The following is a 16422-nucleotide window of genomic DNA, read 5'->3' on the forward strand; positions in this document are numbered from 1 at the left end:
CCAAATATCTGCAAATCTAAGGACAATCCCATCAGCCTCAGCTGTACTTTGTGTTTAGTGCTAATTGGCAAATGTTAGCATGGTAACACGCGAAACTAAGACAGTGAACATGGTAAACATTATACCTGCTAAACATTAGCATGGTTGCCATTACATTTAGCTCAAGTACAGCCTCATAGAACCGTTCTCGTGGCTGCAGACTTTTAGTCCTCTATCTATTTTATTGTTTTCTGATTAAATAATGGATAGTGGTACATCATCAGGCCTCTAGTCTAACAATCTCAAATTCCCACTTTGCTAGAAAAACAACTTTTGTATGCCTATTGGAGAGAAGACAGTACAGACAAAGGGGGGAGAAAGATGGAAATGATATGCAACAAAAGTCCTCAGCCACCAGTTTAACCCCTCGTACATTGGGATGCCCCAATATTGCCTCATTTGAAAGGCAAAAAAAAAGGTTGGGAGCCACTGGTTGTCTCACATCAAGAGCATCTTTTGACAATCCCACTGAAAAGCCCAAACATTTGATATAAGCGAAACTTTTGAAACAAACCAATGAAAATGGAAAACAATCAAAGTGTACACTGAAAGGTGAAACACAACAAATCAGAACAGGACATGTCACACGGGGCCAGGACACACCATGATGGGTCATGCTGCTCTGGGATTTATTTAGTGATTTTCGTTTTTTTTTTTTTTTATTATTATTGTTTTTCACTTGCGCTCCTGTCAGGAGTGTGATAAATGGGACAGTCAAGCAGCAAGAGTCACAGTTCATCATCATCATCATCATCATCATCATCATCATCATCATCATTATCATCACCACCACTGTCATCACCATTATTATCATCCTCCTCATGGTATCATAATAATAATAATAATAATAATTTCCATCATCATTTAACTTTTTTCCTCAAGCTAGAACATAATTTACATCACATTGTTTTTACTGACTTTTGAGATTACAAACATTCCAGCAACACACTCTAGGATTAAGGGTGGGTATCAATCAGAAAAGCATGACTTTTTGCATAGTATTAAATGAACAAAGACATTAAGTTCTTTATTTACAATTATTGTATAGATAAAAAAAATATCATAAAAACAAGATGAACACTTAAATCACTTACCCATAAATGGCTAAGTATGCCAAAAAGTTATCTGTTGGCATTTCTTTTTCTTTGTTCCACAAACTGCATGCGGCTAAATACAGTACATCGAGGCAGGTGAGAGTATATTGCAAGAAGTATCATTGATATCATCATCATAATCATCATCATCATTATCGTTGGGTCATCATCAACATAATTATTGGTTGTTACAACATGTGTTATCATTTGGATGTAATCATGATATTTTGAAGTGTTTCTGACAGGAGCAGTGATTGATTATATACAGCCAAACAGCTGTATCTGCAGTATGACTCATTGTGGTGCATGATGGTAGACGTAGTCAGGAAGAGTTCCTGTTTTCACACCAGTCCGCATGGAGTTTCTGTCCTCAGTGGACTCATTGCTGTATTTACAAAGAATATTTCTAAACTTGTCGTCGTTGCATCCTCTTAAAGCTGAATGTCCTCCTGGATGTAAAAGTGTTTGGAGAATGTTGGCTTACATTAAGTCTTTTTTTATTGAAAATGCTGTTGTTTGTTTTGTTTATTGTTTTTAATTTTTTACAGACAAATAAACAAATAAATTGTCAAGTTAAAACATTGAAAGGAAACTAAATAAATCAACAGCTTCTAAGCAGAATATCATAATCCAGACAGTATTTTCCCAACTTAAATAAGATTGTATCAAATGATCCATGTTACTTTTTCAACACGCCTGAGCTGACTGGTAATATTGTGCACCCTCTCCAGATGGACGGTTCGACTGGGAAATGACAGAGGAGGATAGAAAAAAGAAAAAAGAGCTGCTCGGATAAATAATTGTTTATACTATAGTAGTGTATAGGAGGAGTGTATAGTGTAAAGTAGAAAAATCGTCAATTTTTTAAAGTTGTATAATGAGCCCCTCATGTCATGCTTGCCAATGACTTCGGTTAGTAATAGAAATAACAACAGTACAGGCTAGTTAAGTGGCCTTGTCCTTCTGAGTGCAATAAGACTGGATAAATGTGCCTGCAGTCTGTAACTTTTCTCTGGTAATGTCTGATTGGTCAAAGCACAATAAATTTACAACTAGTGAGTACAGTTGAGATGCTAGATTATTGTATATTCTGTGACGGCAGGAAGACAAGCTTGGTTAAAACACACAAAAGCACATCTAGAATTACACCACAGAAATTTTCATTCATAACCAGATAGTGCAGAAAATGATCGTCTTTTTTTATATATATAGAAAAAGAGTCAAAGCAACATTCCATGTTTGTTGTAATTTGTCTTTTTTTTGGTCGGTTTTCCTTTCTTTTTTTATGTTAAAAATGCCAACAGCTTTGCGGGGCTGCGTGTGTCACTCTGCCAGAGGAAACGGAAATCCTTTAAACCAAAAATAAATAGAAATTAAATTAAAAAAATAAACAACACAATATATTCAAAAATTTGAACAAAAACATAAGTCTGATTTCCATGCAGCACAGATAAGCCAAATATAACATATTTCTAATAGGATTTGATTGCAGCCTTTTTGATGGTCACACATATTTTTAAATCAAGTCCTTTGAACAAGCAGATCTAGAAGACAGTTCACTGTAAAGGTCCTGATATCAGCCTTTGACTCGAGCCCTGACCCCAGGCCAGTGCTGAAGCACAGAAAAAACATAACGAAACACAATAAAAAAGAGAGAAGTGAAAAAAAGAATTAAATATTCCCCCTCTGTCACAAAAAGGAGGCCTCTGTTTAGAAAAGTCAAGCAACTCCAACTTGATCCCAACAATCATATAGAGTAATACTAAGATTCCACATTTACTACACATCCCATTATATTTTGGTTTCTTTTTGTTTGTTAATCCTCTAAAAATATCTACAATATTTGAAAAGATAGCAGGCAAATTCCAGCACATGGTTTTTCAGTAATAACCCACCAACACAGCTCTTGTCCTTCTGAGCTTCAGCTTTGCCTCTCTCCTTCTAGAAACCAGGAAGTTTATCTCTACGAGGTTGTAAACAAATTACATTCTCTTTAAGACATAAATAAGTCAAAGTATTTTGAGCCATTGAAGCAGGAACAAGGCAACATGCCAACAAACAAAGATAAACTCTCTCTAAATATATTTATATGTATTTATATTTATAGAATATATCCCATAAATGCTATCATCATCATTATTATTTTGCATTCCTCTTTTCCGACAGGTGCAAAACTACTGTGCAAGTTGAGCCCTACCACCTTGTTACACATTTCTGTTTATGGATGAAATACATTTTTTACAGTCGGGTACATGTTCATGCCACACAGAAGAGGGAACTTTGCAGGCCAGGAACTCAGAGAAGCTGTCTTTAAATTAGTAGTCCGCCACAAGACCTAGCCCAGCAGAACGAAAGAACTCCAATAAAATTAAAAGCCTTTTAAATAAAACTTGGGTAATGTACATTCATGCAGGAGCAACAATAATAATAACGATAATAATAATCAGAATCAGAATAATAACAATGTTTTTATAATTTAATTTAAACTATTATCAGTATTGACAATTTTGTTGTTGAGGAGAGGAAGTGTAAGGGGAGTTTAGTGTCTGTCCTGTTTCGTGATTTTTACTCCTCAGCAGTGTCTCCCTCCTCATCGTCCTCCTACCGGTGCCACTAAAGACGCAGTTCATACAGTACATATGTGCAGTCAGCGGCACTCTTACACAGTACATGCTCACACGCATATAGTCTAACCCAACACCACTGCTGCCACATAGAACCACAAAAGCAGGATGGCTGTGTAGGTTTTGTGGCTTTGTTGCGCTTTTTTGATCGCATGATAAGTTTGTTTTTCATTTCACCTTGCCATATTACTTTAGACTTTCTCCATTTCAAGAGGAGCGTAGAGCTTAAAGAGCTCAAGGTTAAGTGGGGAAAGGACCTGTCCTGTGTAGGTAAGTAAATGGGGTTTGGGGGGAGGGGGCTTGAAGATGAGAATTCAGCTGGACTGGTTGAAATGTTGGGAGTGACAAGGTGTAAGGTTGCAGTTAAAGGTCTGGAGGAATTAGGGAATGTGCCTCCAGACTGCAAGAAAACAACATTAGAGGTTAGAGCTCAGGTTAGGATCAGGGTTAGAGGCTGGTCTCCAAGCTGTGAAGAGGGCTGGCGGGGCTGGAGGAGGCGGCTGATTTACTGGTGTCAATGGTGAGATTGATGCCACTGTCGATGGCGTTGTTATTCTTGTTGGGGGATGAGGGCTGGCTGGAGTACTTCCTCCTCCGAGCAGAATCATCGTCTGTGTCGTCAATGAGGGGAATGCTGGGCGTGGAGTCTTCTATCCTAAACTCAGGGTGTGTCATGAAGTTGTGGATGGATGATCGGGGGTCTGGTTTCTCCAGGCCTTCATAGAGGGAGCTACGGAATGCATTCACAACACGGATCTGTTGTAAAAAAAAAAAAAAAAAGGGAGGACAGAGAAGAATAACGATGAGAGATGATACCAGAGACAAAATGGGAGGGTGGGAGGGACCCTTGGGATGAGAGAAAAGAGGAAAGTGGAGGAGAGAAGGGACAGAGGGGAAAGAGAGAACCTCTCAATTGAGGATAAAGAAGTGAAGGAGGAGAAGATGAAGGAGCAACAAGAGGAAAAGCAACTGCAGTCTGTGTTCTGCTTTCACAAGATGACTACAGTTCACAAGTCACTCAATTGTGGCGTGCACTAAGAAAAGCCGTGAGGAACACAATCATGAAAACAAAATAAAATCATACATTTCAAGGAAAACAAATACCAAAGCAACACAAACGCTCGTTGTAAGTATACGCTTTAGTCCAATGTGCTGTATACCTAGAAACAAGCCACGTTAATAAATGAAATGCTTACAGAAAAAATTAAAGGAGAATATCACATGCAAGTTTGAAGAAATCTGGTGGACGAGGTCAGTAAGAAGGAAGGAGGTTAGATCTGAGAGATCCAAATCAGGTGGTTTAAAAACTTCTGGAGGTACCAGAGCACTGTCTGGGACAATATCACAGACACAGACTCTAAATGGGACACACAAACACACAAATATAGCACAAGGTGTGTAAAGCATGGTCCCAAACAGGGCAATGGAGAGAGGAAGTTGGTTCAACACTAGCATTGCTGTGTAAAACTCACTCACAACACTCATAAAAAAAAATGTGGCATTTAGAGTGAACACAGCAGGTTAAGATATTATGAACACAGGAAGTAATCAAGAGGTAAACATAAAACTACATGCAACAAGACAACAGGACAATGAAGAAGTAGACATCAGCACAAAGACTGCTAACACAAAACATATGGAAGTGAATGATGAAAATAATAAGTTTACTGTCAGAGGTCTGACAGCTTTCAACTCCATGCACATCTAAGTAAACACTCAAGTATATGCCCCAAACAACTATGTGAACCTCTAGTGAGGATAGTATTTGTATGTAAGTTCCTTCAATTTGTGGATTATAAGCAAGTGTTGTTTAAATTAAACCCTATCTGCATGTACAAGATCAACAGATGCAGACATTTAGGCTCTACACGCAATTTGATAGCTTAAAAGATATTAAGATATTTGATACTTTTATACAGGACTCATTTCAGCACACTGGGGTGTATACAAAAGTTACAAAAGGGGCATTACGTCATCGTGGTTGCATTGGTAATGTTCCAGTTGACATCAGAAATAATCTTTTTGTATAAATACCATCTCGTTTTTTATAAGGATTTTTGTTTGCTGAAGCCAAGAAGTTTATTACAGCAGCATTTTTTTTCCCAATGTTACTGAAATACATGGTCTAACAAATATTGAAACATCAGTGAAAAATGCTAATCCTCTTTAAATTGTGAATAAAACAATAGTTTTATGGACCACCATTTGCAGGAATATAAGTTTCAACAAATATTTTTTAGGCCTTAACTGAAAACTGAATAATTTTCAGACTTCGTGTTTAGTCTATAAAAATGCCAGAAAATTGTGTAAAAATGGTTTCCAAAATCTAAAAGGTGATTTCCAACTACTCAAAAACACTCAATTTATATTGACATTGAAAACAGAGAAAAACAGTAAATCACACTTGCACCAGTGAATGTGGTGTGTTTTTGGTTGATAAATGACTTCAACAATTTATCAAGATATTTCATCAATAATTTTAGCACTGAATATTTTGAATCCAACGTCTGCCCAAAATATGTTATGATTACAAAACATCCCAAAAAACATTAGCACAATATTAATATTTTTTTTTTATTAACAGCCTCAAAGATATTAGTTTTTTTCAGAATGGGAATACTGTATATACTGTAAAGACTGTAGCACTGTGGCAGAGTACGGGTATAGGGAGACAAAACAGATAAAACAAATAATAAGAGAAGCCTGTCGGGATGATTGCATGTGACAGGATGTCTGACAAGTAACACTGATGGGGTGTCAGGAAAGGGTGGGGTGTTGAATTTACATCGCTGGTGCTGCAGAGGATCTATGTCCGTAACTATGGCAACATGACAGTCAACTACATCGACAGTATGAAGCGACAAGACGGGATGAATTATTGGTGCAGTACTGCTTTATGGTGACTCTCCATTCCTGTCCACATCTGATCGTATCTGTTTTTCATCTGATTTTCATCAAGTAGATAAAGATTAGAGACAAAGCGTGTGTAAAAGAGAGAGGAAGAAAGAGAAGACGGAGGTGGGCAAAAGCATTAAGCAGATATAGTCTCTGATCCTGAAAGTGCCCCTTGTGGGTAGATTTTAGTCGCACCATTTGGGATCCCCATTTAAATTAACATTTTTAAAGTGGCTATTGCAGTTTTTTTTTAAGGCTGGCACACAAACTGTATCTTCCTTTATGTTTTCTTGTTATTGCAGATGACGTGTCAGCTGGAGAATACATGAAATAGCAGGTCAAAATTAGCTTCAGTTAAATTCAGTGTAATTTACCTCATTAGTAGCAAACTCACAGGTGAAATAAGACAACATTGCAACTTATACTTGAATGTTTACCCAGTCCCTTGGTGAGTTGATTAGTTTACATTAATGTCCGTCAAGACATAAAAAATTGAAAAATTGAAGGATGGGATGGTGGATGAGCAGAGGGAGACAAACTCACAACCTGAAATGTCACGCCGTGGGTATCACCCTTAGTCCTGCGCTTCTAGCACTCTGAGGAAACAAACACACATTCACTGATGAGACGACAGTACACCCAAGCATGGGAGGAAATATCAAGATGAATTTGAAATCCAGTATGAACAGCAAAAAGACAGAAGAAAGCGAAGAAATGAAAAAAGCAGAAAGCAAGAGAGAGAAAAAAAAAAAAAAGACAAATCTTCAGAGATGCCAACCCCAAAATGGAGACTGTCACGGAAATTTGTTGTGAGAATAACAAGCCAGACAATGTACGAAGAAACATAACTTTTTGTTCATGACATGATGGCACCCCTGAAGCAAAAAAGGCAGAGAAGCAGACTGACAGAGTTCTGACTCACGGCCAGTAGTGGAAGGAGCAGTAGCAGCAGTAGTGCTTGTAGGAGAGGAAAGGGCATTGGACAAGGACACGTGACTAGGACTAGAAACATTGGTTACATCCTGGGTCTGGCTGGTGGTGGATGATTGGCGTCTCAGAGCCCCCGCCCCCTGAAATGAGGTGCCACTCTTGAAGGTGTTCACTACGTCAATCTGTGGGAGGAGAGCGGGACAGGAGAGGACAAATGGCTGCTCAGAGTGACAGAGACCAAATGGCAACACAGGTTGACTGGCTGGGTGACTTGGGTGGTAAAGGGAGTACAAAGTGTCTCAATCATGACACAATGGTCTGGGGGTCAACGAAATGGTGAATTTGACTCAAAGGGCTAGTTCGCCCAAATTACAAAAAAACATCTCTCTTACCTCGTAAGATTCCCCCCCACACACACACACACACACACACACACACACATACAAACCCAAATCCAATGCATACATTTTCAATTGTTTAAAAAAGCAACAGCAATGTGTCTTTACAGAAACAATGTCCCATTCCGCTCTACAAATAATCCACAGACCTCGACAGTTTCTATCGGAACTACTTTGTACTGAGGAAGGTCCTATGAAGACTACCGACAGTATTTCGGGTGGATTATCCAGATTAATGGGGCAATTATTTCTAGAAAGAGGTTTATGCTGGTGAATATTTCAAGTGTAATTCTTCAATGTTGTCAGCACCACAGACCAAAATTCCATTCAACTCCTTTGTATTTGGTTGCCCGGTAACAGAAATCCCAGAGACAGAGATCTCAACAACCTAAACAAATAGAATCAAAACTATCTGCTGGTCCACAGTATCAAGTCATGGGATGGCTTCACCCTGGACCAATAGTGACACATCACTGAGATAAAATCAAATCCAACACATAAGCAAAACTGCCTTGAATATCACAGTGATAACGGTGTGTAGAGTTGGTCACAGTGAGAACAATTCAGTGACTATGCCCAGTAGTATTTAACCCCCGAGGTTTGACCGTCGATCTTCCACAGGTCCACACAGGTGATCACCTCAGTCCAGCGAGAGAAAACTGCATCTTCATGTACCTAAATAAATCTTGAGATAAAATTACTTTAAGGCTGTTACTGAGTAACGTGAAGAACATACATGTATAACATAGTCTAGCACTTCTTCTTAGAGGTACTGTATGCTTCTCAGGTAAAGTCTGAGGGGGTGCGACTTCCTACTGAAAATGGATTATATGACAAAGACGAACAAAAGTAAAACAAAAGGCCAAGTCAGTAATATATATCACAGGTGAAATGTATCCTTGTTGGTGTTTAATGCTGCTTAACTGACTACACAAAACCGTAAAATGTTATTATTAAGAAATTATACGAGTGACAAGAGTAACCCTTTTTAAATCAAATATCCATATATTCTTTCTTTCAGGCAGAATCAATCCAGCAAAATCTTTCTGTGAAATGAAACAACAAATCACATCTTGGGATTGAACTTGTGTCCTCACCTGAGTCTGAATGCGGTTGAGTCCTCTGAACCAGAGGATCTGTCCTCTCCTCAGCTCCCTCTCTGCGTGGTCAATCTCCTCATTGTCTTCATTTGCGTCCTCCTCTGGTAACTCATCTTTCCGAGTTAACTGGCCTGCCCTCCGCAGGAAACGCAACCTGCTATTGGGTATGGTGGATATCACCTAACCCATAGAGAAGACAGAGCACTTGGTCAAAAGAAAAGGTGACAAGCATATAGTACAGCAGAGATGCACAGAGGAAGAGTAAAAATGGTAAACTAGAATAAAAGCAAGAAAATAAGCACAGCGGGAAGACAGAAACAGATGAGTTGGCATGTTACCTGTCCCCAGACAAGCTCTCCCAGCCCGAGAAAAACACACCACATCCACTTTTCCAGGTTCAGAGGTTGACAGCTGAATGGCTTCCCTCCAAACTGCACAATCACAATCTACACAGAGCAAAACATAAGCCAGGATAATATATGAAGAGAAAAAAGAAAATGACTTTCACTTGTGAATTAAAAAGAAAAAAAAAGAATTTGTTCAATCTGACATGCCATATCTAACATATGATAATAACCAACTAAAAATAAAAAAAATTATTTGCTTAAACTTGCATCTGCTTACCTGCATAGCAAAGGTGCCAAAAACTATACTGCAGAAGATGGGGTTCCTGAAGATACCATCAAAGACGTTCCTCTCTCCATGGATTTTGCGGGCATTTATCTCATTGAAGAGCTGCATCATGACGAAGGTGTTGAAGATGATGGTGTAGTGCTCAGATGGGGGAGAGTTGAGAGGAGCATTACGGCCGCTGTCAATGTCAAAGATCTTCTCACCTACAGGGGGGGAAAGAAATGGTATGATTTCATTAATTCTGAACCCATTTCATGTCACATTATTGTTAAGGTGCAGAACCCGTGGTGTACCGCAGAGCAAAATTATAGTGCGCACCAACAAAGAGAAGTGTGAAGATGATGATGAGCTGAAAGACTCCATGTCCCAGGATGTTCTTTGTCATGGTGCTGGAGATGAGAGGCTTGTTGCGACCGTATGGTTTCCTCATTAGCAGAGACTCTGTGGGAGGCTCTGTCGCCAGGGCCAGGGATGCAAAAGTATCCATAATCAGGTTTACCCACAACATCTGCACGGCCTTCAGGGGAGAGTCCTGCGGAAACGCAAAGGAAATTGCAATTAAGAACCAATAACTTTCATAAACCAGGGGTGAAAGTAACTAATAAACAGTACTCTGGCTACTGTGACTGATTCAGTTTTTAAAACACTTGCATTTCATTACATATATTGTTTTGCTTGTTTCTCTAGATATTTAATGAAGTATTGCACTCAACAGCTTTTGATTTACAGAATACACTACAGTCATTATAATATAACCCAATCACATGCCCACACACGCCTCTGACCTGTGTGATGCAAGCGCCAGTGAAAGCCACTATGACAGCCACAACATTGACAGTAAGCTGGAACTGAAGAAACTTGGAGATGCTGTCGTAGACGTTCCGGCCCCACATTACTGCTTTAACGATGCTGCTGAAGTTATCATCAGTCAGAATTATATCTGATGCCTCCTTGGCCACATCTGTACCAGCAATACCCTGGAGGAGTGCAGAAAAGGTACAGTCAGAAAGAAACGAACATCTTTTGCATCATACTGCACTATTCCTCAACAAACACATTAAAACAGCGAGTGGCTGGATGGATAAAAGTGATGCAGACTAATTAGGGGGCCAGTGGGTGTATTGGTGGTTTGATGACAGGAGGCTCCATATTTATAAGAGAAGCAGGACACCTTCCCTGACATTGTCATGTTTTTCAGAATTATAGGACGAGTGGCAGCACCTCTTAAACAGTGATCAATTGTGGTGATAGAAAGAATGCTTGAGAGCATGTTCAATTCAATTAACCATGTACAAATGTTTAGCAGGGTTACAATATCAAACTGAGGTGATGTCTTTCCAAAAGAGAAAACAATAAACCAATAAAAAAAAAAAGAGAAGATGAATACACAGACAAACATAAGTGGAAGAAACTAGAGACCATCTGGTGATGGGATCATACAAGCCGCACCGCCAAATCGGGCCAAGGGTATAAAGTGGGGGGTGGGGGTCAGCAGGGGTGTGGCACAAAATTCTGGACCCTGTACAAAGGCATCCTCAATGGGCCCCTCCTTGCATCCACAGCTATTCATTGATTCTAGTACAGGGGTCTTCAATGTTTTTTAAGCCAAAGAACCCTTAACTGAAAGAGAGATGGAGCAGAGACCCCCTACTACATATATTGTATAAAATTAAGTTGCATATTAAACTGAGCCTACAATAACGTGTAGGGCGGCCTGAAGCCTTTATACATACCTTTTTTGCATAGCATACTAAGCTATTAACATAAAAATTGTTGGCATGGTTTTATAAATCATGTTTTAATGTTAAACATACATGTGGCACAGTGAATGCTTAGGATGAACTGTATCTATAGATGGCTATCTTAGTGACTACCTTACCTATTTGCTAATAATATGTTGGATTTATGTTAAGACTTTAATTTTTGAAAAAACTTTCAAAAATTAACAATAATTTGGCGGCCCCCCTGTACTGGCCCTAGGGGTCCCGGACCCCTGTTGAACATCCCTGTTCTAGTATCTTTTGGTCCCCTTCTCACAAGAAGAAATGGAAAAATATTATGTACCGCAGAGAAATTAGGTGAGCTCACAAATCCACTAGGGGGAGCTCCTAATATACACAGCCAGAGGCAGAGCGCCTCAGAAGAAACCCTTAATACTGCAGAGGTGAAAAAGACATATGCAGATGTTGACTGAGATCAATCTCCAAAGAAACCAAGCAAGGCAAAAAATGACACAAAAAAGATAATAGGGTTTGCTCACCATGGCGAAGCCGACATCAGCCTTCTTAAGTGCAGGTCCATCATTGGTACCATCTCCTGTCACAGCCACAACCTGCCTCTGGTCTGCTATAGTACTGTCAATAATGCCTGAAAGACAACAATTCCCCTACGTGAGCTTGTGTACGTACAATAATCTTGACCTAATAATTTCATTTTTTTACTGCCATTGTGAAATTCTGAAATTCTATGTAGACAAACAATGTTAAAACAAGATGCATTTAATTTCGATCAGCATGAATATGAAACGGTGCAACCAGTTCACCTTTGACGAGTGTGTGTTTATCGGTTGGGGAAGATCTGGCCAGAACTCGGAGTTTAGGCCAAACCTTGTCCATACGCTCCTGCTCCACCTGGGCACACACACAGACAGAAATAAAAGGACAGGTGGTTGTGAGTTAGGTTTAGAGAGGTATCTTTCTTTCTCCTGAGCTCAGCTTCTCTCACTCTCTGGCTCACTGACAGAAGTTACTGTACCTCCCCTTTCTCATTGCGGATCCTCCTGTTGAACTCTTTGCCATCGATGCAGAGGAAGTCCTCTCCGGGGTGGATGATACCACACTTAATGGCTATGGCCCTGGCTGTGTTTATGTTGTCTCCTGTCACCATGCGCACTGTGATGCCTGCACGCTGGCACTTCAATATAGCATCGGGCACCTAAAGAGTGATACATAAACACATTTCATAGCATTACTTTGTAGTCGTGTTTCTGGCCCCCTGGTGAATGTAAGTCCAATATTCACTCTCTTTTAGCTCTATTTTGCACTCCACTAACTCCGGAAACACACATCGAGCTACTTGCTGTTAAATGCTACTCTATGTTCACCAGCTAGTCACATTTGGTAACAGTCAGTTTTTAGGGCTTGAGCCGTGAGACTGAACCAAAACAGTAGAGGCAAATCTCTTTGTCACTTAAGTCAACCCCGTAATCATGTGATCCATTGTTACTTTGACCAACAATGCACACACATTAAAAACAAATCTAACTACATTAAACTTTTAATTTAACAGAACCGTATTCTGCTACCTTTGTCCCTTTTTGTATTAACAAAATATGTAACAAGGCACTTTATCTGAGCTCTTTTCCCGCAAGACATTAGTCTAGTAGAATAACTGGGAAATGTTACTGTATGGAGATTCATTTGTGGTAGAACCAGCTAGCAAAAACAGAGTATTAATTCAGAAACACATCTTCTTTCTGACAAAGGTCAGTGTGGGCGACCACTGCTCTCCAAACCCACACATAAACAAACATACAGTAGCAGCAACTCACATCCATTTTCACATACTCGCAGGCCTGGTATCTTTTTATCTCTGATTGACACACACACACACACACACACACACACACACACACACACACACACACACACACACACACACACACACACACACACTTGCAAAGTGGAACATAAACATAAGACCAAATGAATCCACCACCGCAATGTGTAAATATATTGGTATTAAACTGTCAAATCAAGCTGCTCATGCATGAAAACCACAAAGGATTTAACTCATTTAAATGGAGCGGATACAAAGTAAATCTATACAGTGGAGGCGGGCATGTCTTTAATGAGCTGGAGGTTAAACAAACAGAAACATATAATTTCATCCTACTTGTAATTCCACATCTTACAATTACAATGTATGGCTCATCAAATATAGCTTTAAAACAAGACTGACTCTTGCAACTTTTGTTAAACAGTGGCCAATATGTGTTATACAGTATGCTTAACAGCAAAACCTACTGTAGTAACAGTAGCAAAAATGGAGACAAATTGATAATCGATAAGCTGACTCAGTAATTTCCCTTATACAGCAATATTTCCTAAAGTTTGCTTACATTAGACACCAAAAGCTAATGGTCACACGAGACCAAATAAGGCTGTAGCTGCAAAACCTCTGAGTTTATTGAAGTGAGCTGGGCTGTGTTTTATTTTTTCTGAATTCACCTCATTTGTAAAAGAAATGATGTGCTATCTCTTCTGCTAGATTACGAGTGCAATGCTTTAAAAAGTACTTAAAATGAATCAAACCAATTTAACTGCTTTGAAGTATTTCAATTTTCAATGGACACCAGTCAAATTATGCGCTATTTCAAGGAAAGAGAAAACAGATATACTTTAATTAAGATTATGGGAAAGGGCTACTTGTTTAAAAAACAACAACAACAACAATAACAACAACAACAACATAGCCAAATTAGCTTTTCTTCACTAATAAAAAATATAAAACAAAAATTCTGGCTTTAATTTCCGCTGAAAAGGGCGTCTTGCCCGAAACGTCTGTGTGGCAATAATAAAAAGTTGCCTTTATTCTTGCCTAATTTACCACCAATTTCCCAATGAGGAATAGGTCAAGGTGGTTGAATATTTCCTGAAAGTGACAACAATATTATTTACAAATATGCACCTATAGGCTTGTTAGCATCATTATTCATACATGTGCTGAGTTATAATAATAATAATAGTAATGTGTTAAAACAGTAAACACTTACAGAACAAAGAGCACAAGCTACGATAATACATTTTAATTTGGTTGTAAATAATATGATCTGACAAAATAAAGAAGCTCTTGCAGTAAATACTGTGGCAAGTGGAACAAGTACTTAGATCCCGCCATCACTGCTCTAACCGAGTCATTGTTATCAAGATATCAAGTCCCTGTCTGCCTATCTGTCACCCCTGCTGTCTCTTTTTTCCTTTTGATTCCCACTGCTCTATTCACTGGTCATCCGCAAAAGTGGCGGAAAAAGGAGAAGAGTGGAGGCTTATTAAAAATACAACATGGCCCGATGGAGGAAGAGGGTAGGAGGCTACCAGGTGAGACAGAAAAACAAGCCTTGCATGTCTCTAAAACAGATCTGGTTACAGTCTCATTTTCCTCCATTTCTCTCCTTACCCATCTTCCTTCTCCTGCGGTTCAACATCCTTCTGACATGAATCTGATTTTGAAACTCTTTAGCTTTCTCTGTCTCTCTAGGGGCAACAGTTAGTTATTAAAAGAACATCACATTCTGGAGGAAGAAACTGAAGACTACTGAACTAACCAAAAACATGTTTATCACTCTGTGTGACCATTTAAGTAGAACGGAAAGTCATCTAATTTTCAATATTAGCCAGCCTTACTAAGACACCTGGATAGATGTTGCAGTAGTGCGCTGCTTTTTCTCATCAGTTATTGAAAATTTCAGATGTTGGGAGACTTCTGTGGTGAGACAAAAGGAAAATGTGTTAAACTGCCGGAAAGCTGCATTATTGCATGTCCATTATGCAAAATTTTGCTTGAAAAATGTAATTGTTAAACCCTACGATACGGAGAGGTGAAAATGAGAAAACATGGTGGGAAGTGGTTGAATGAGAGGCCTTGTTAGAGAGTGAGGAGGGGGATAGAAAAAAGATAAAAGGAGAAAGTTGAATAATTCAGTCAGTTAGCTTCCTGCTTCCCTGTACGTGCACAGGAGCTGTCAAGTGAGGTCAGTTTATTGCTCTACACAGATTTCTCTACCCACTCGACTTTCTTTATTATATTTCTCCTTTTCTGAAAGTGAAATTCATCATAAAAGACTTGAAATAATCTTGATGCATCACTTATTTCTATAAATTGTTTGCCTTCAACAGAGCTGAAAGAAGTACTCAAAGTGAGAATGAGCAATAAGACAAAAGGATTTAAAATAAAAATCAATAAGGGATTACGTAAACATAAATAGTAGATGCATCAAAAGTGATTTTTTTGTAGAATGGCTGCTTTCAAAGAGAATTAATGATGCCTTAACAGGGGTCGTCAACGTTTTTTAGACTAAGGACCCATTAGCTGAAAGTGAGATGGAGCAGGGACCCCCTAATAATATTGTATAAAATTGAGTTGCAAATTAAACTGGGCCTACAATAACGGGCCTAAAGCCTTTACACATACCTTTCTATGGTGCATACAATACTAAGGTATAAAAAATTTATACAATACAATATACATATTCATATATTTATACATCATTGTTTTGTAATGTTAAACATACATGTAGCACAGTGAATCCTTAAGTCTAACTGTGGATGGCTACCTTACCTACAGGCCAGTAAAGCCTGTCATCAATGTTGTGTGAATAAAATCAAATCACAAATAGGCCGATTTGTCTTTGCTATTAATATGTTGGTGGCCCCCCTGCAGTAACTCTGAGGACCCCCTGTTGAAGATCCCTGCCTTAACATACATACAACTTGTTAATCACTGTAATAATTGTTGTCACTGGCCCAGGTGGATACTGTGGTCTTACTATTTCATTGCAGTTTGGGAGTTTAAACTCCAGCAATGCATCTAATTGTCACTGTTGGTTGCAAACCGCGTACCATGTCTTCAAATTAGGGAATGTTTACATTACGTACTCCTCTATGTTTTGGAGATTTTTACCCAATAAAAGGGATATTTTGTGATCGTC

General features: G+C 38.9%; 1 protein-coding gene across 13 annotated transcripts in view; it reads right to left on the reverse strand.

Annotated features, from left to right (window-relative positions):
- Window positions 1–619: 619 nt before the first annotated feature.
- Window positions 620–16422, reverse strand: part of atp2b2 (ATPase plasma membrane Ca2+ transporting 2) — a 137832-nt gene continuing 122029 nt past the window's right edge. For 6 of the 13 annotated variants that reach the window (XM_039797476.1, XM_039797475.1, XM_039797474.1 and 3 more), the window contains 9 exons: window positions 12468–12647; window positions 12256–12343; window positions 11974–12080; window positions 10499–10690; window positions 10032–10245; window positions 9705–9916; window positions 9419–9526; window positions 9078–9260; window positions 4205–4513 (listed from right to left, as the gene is read on the reverse strand). In XM_039797476.1, the coding sequence (XP_039653410.1) occupies window positions 4205–4513; window positions 9078–9260; window positions 9419–9526; window positions 9705–9916; window positions 10032–10245; window positions 10499–10690; window positions 11974–12080; window positions 12256–12343; window positions 12468–12647 (1593 nt within the window). Of the gene's footprint in view, window positions 4514–7195; window positions 7249–7574; window positions 7765–9077; window positions 9261–9418; window positions 9527–9704; window positions 9917–10031; window positions 10246–10498; window positions 10691–11973; window positions 12081–12255; window positions 12344–12467; window positions 12648–16422 lie in introns of all 13 variants that reach the window. The other 7 variants (XM_039797480.1, XM_039797485.1, XM_039797484.1 and 4 more) reach the window with 6 other exon arrangements.

The sequence above is a fragment of the Perca fluviatilis genome, chromosome 4, assembly GCF_010015445.1.
Source record: "Perca fluviatilis chromosome 4, GENO_Pfluv_1.0, whole genome shotgun sequence".
NCBI classification, from domain to species: Eukaryota; Metazoa; Chordata; class Actinopteri; order Perciformes; family Percidae; genus Perca; species Perca fluviatilis.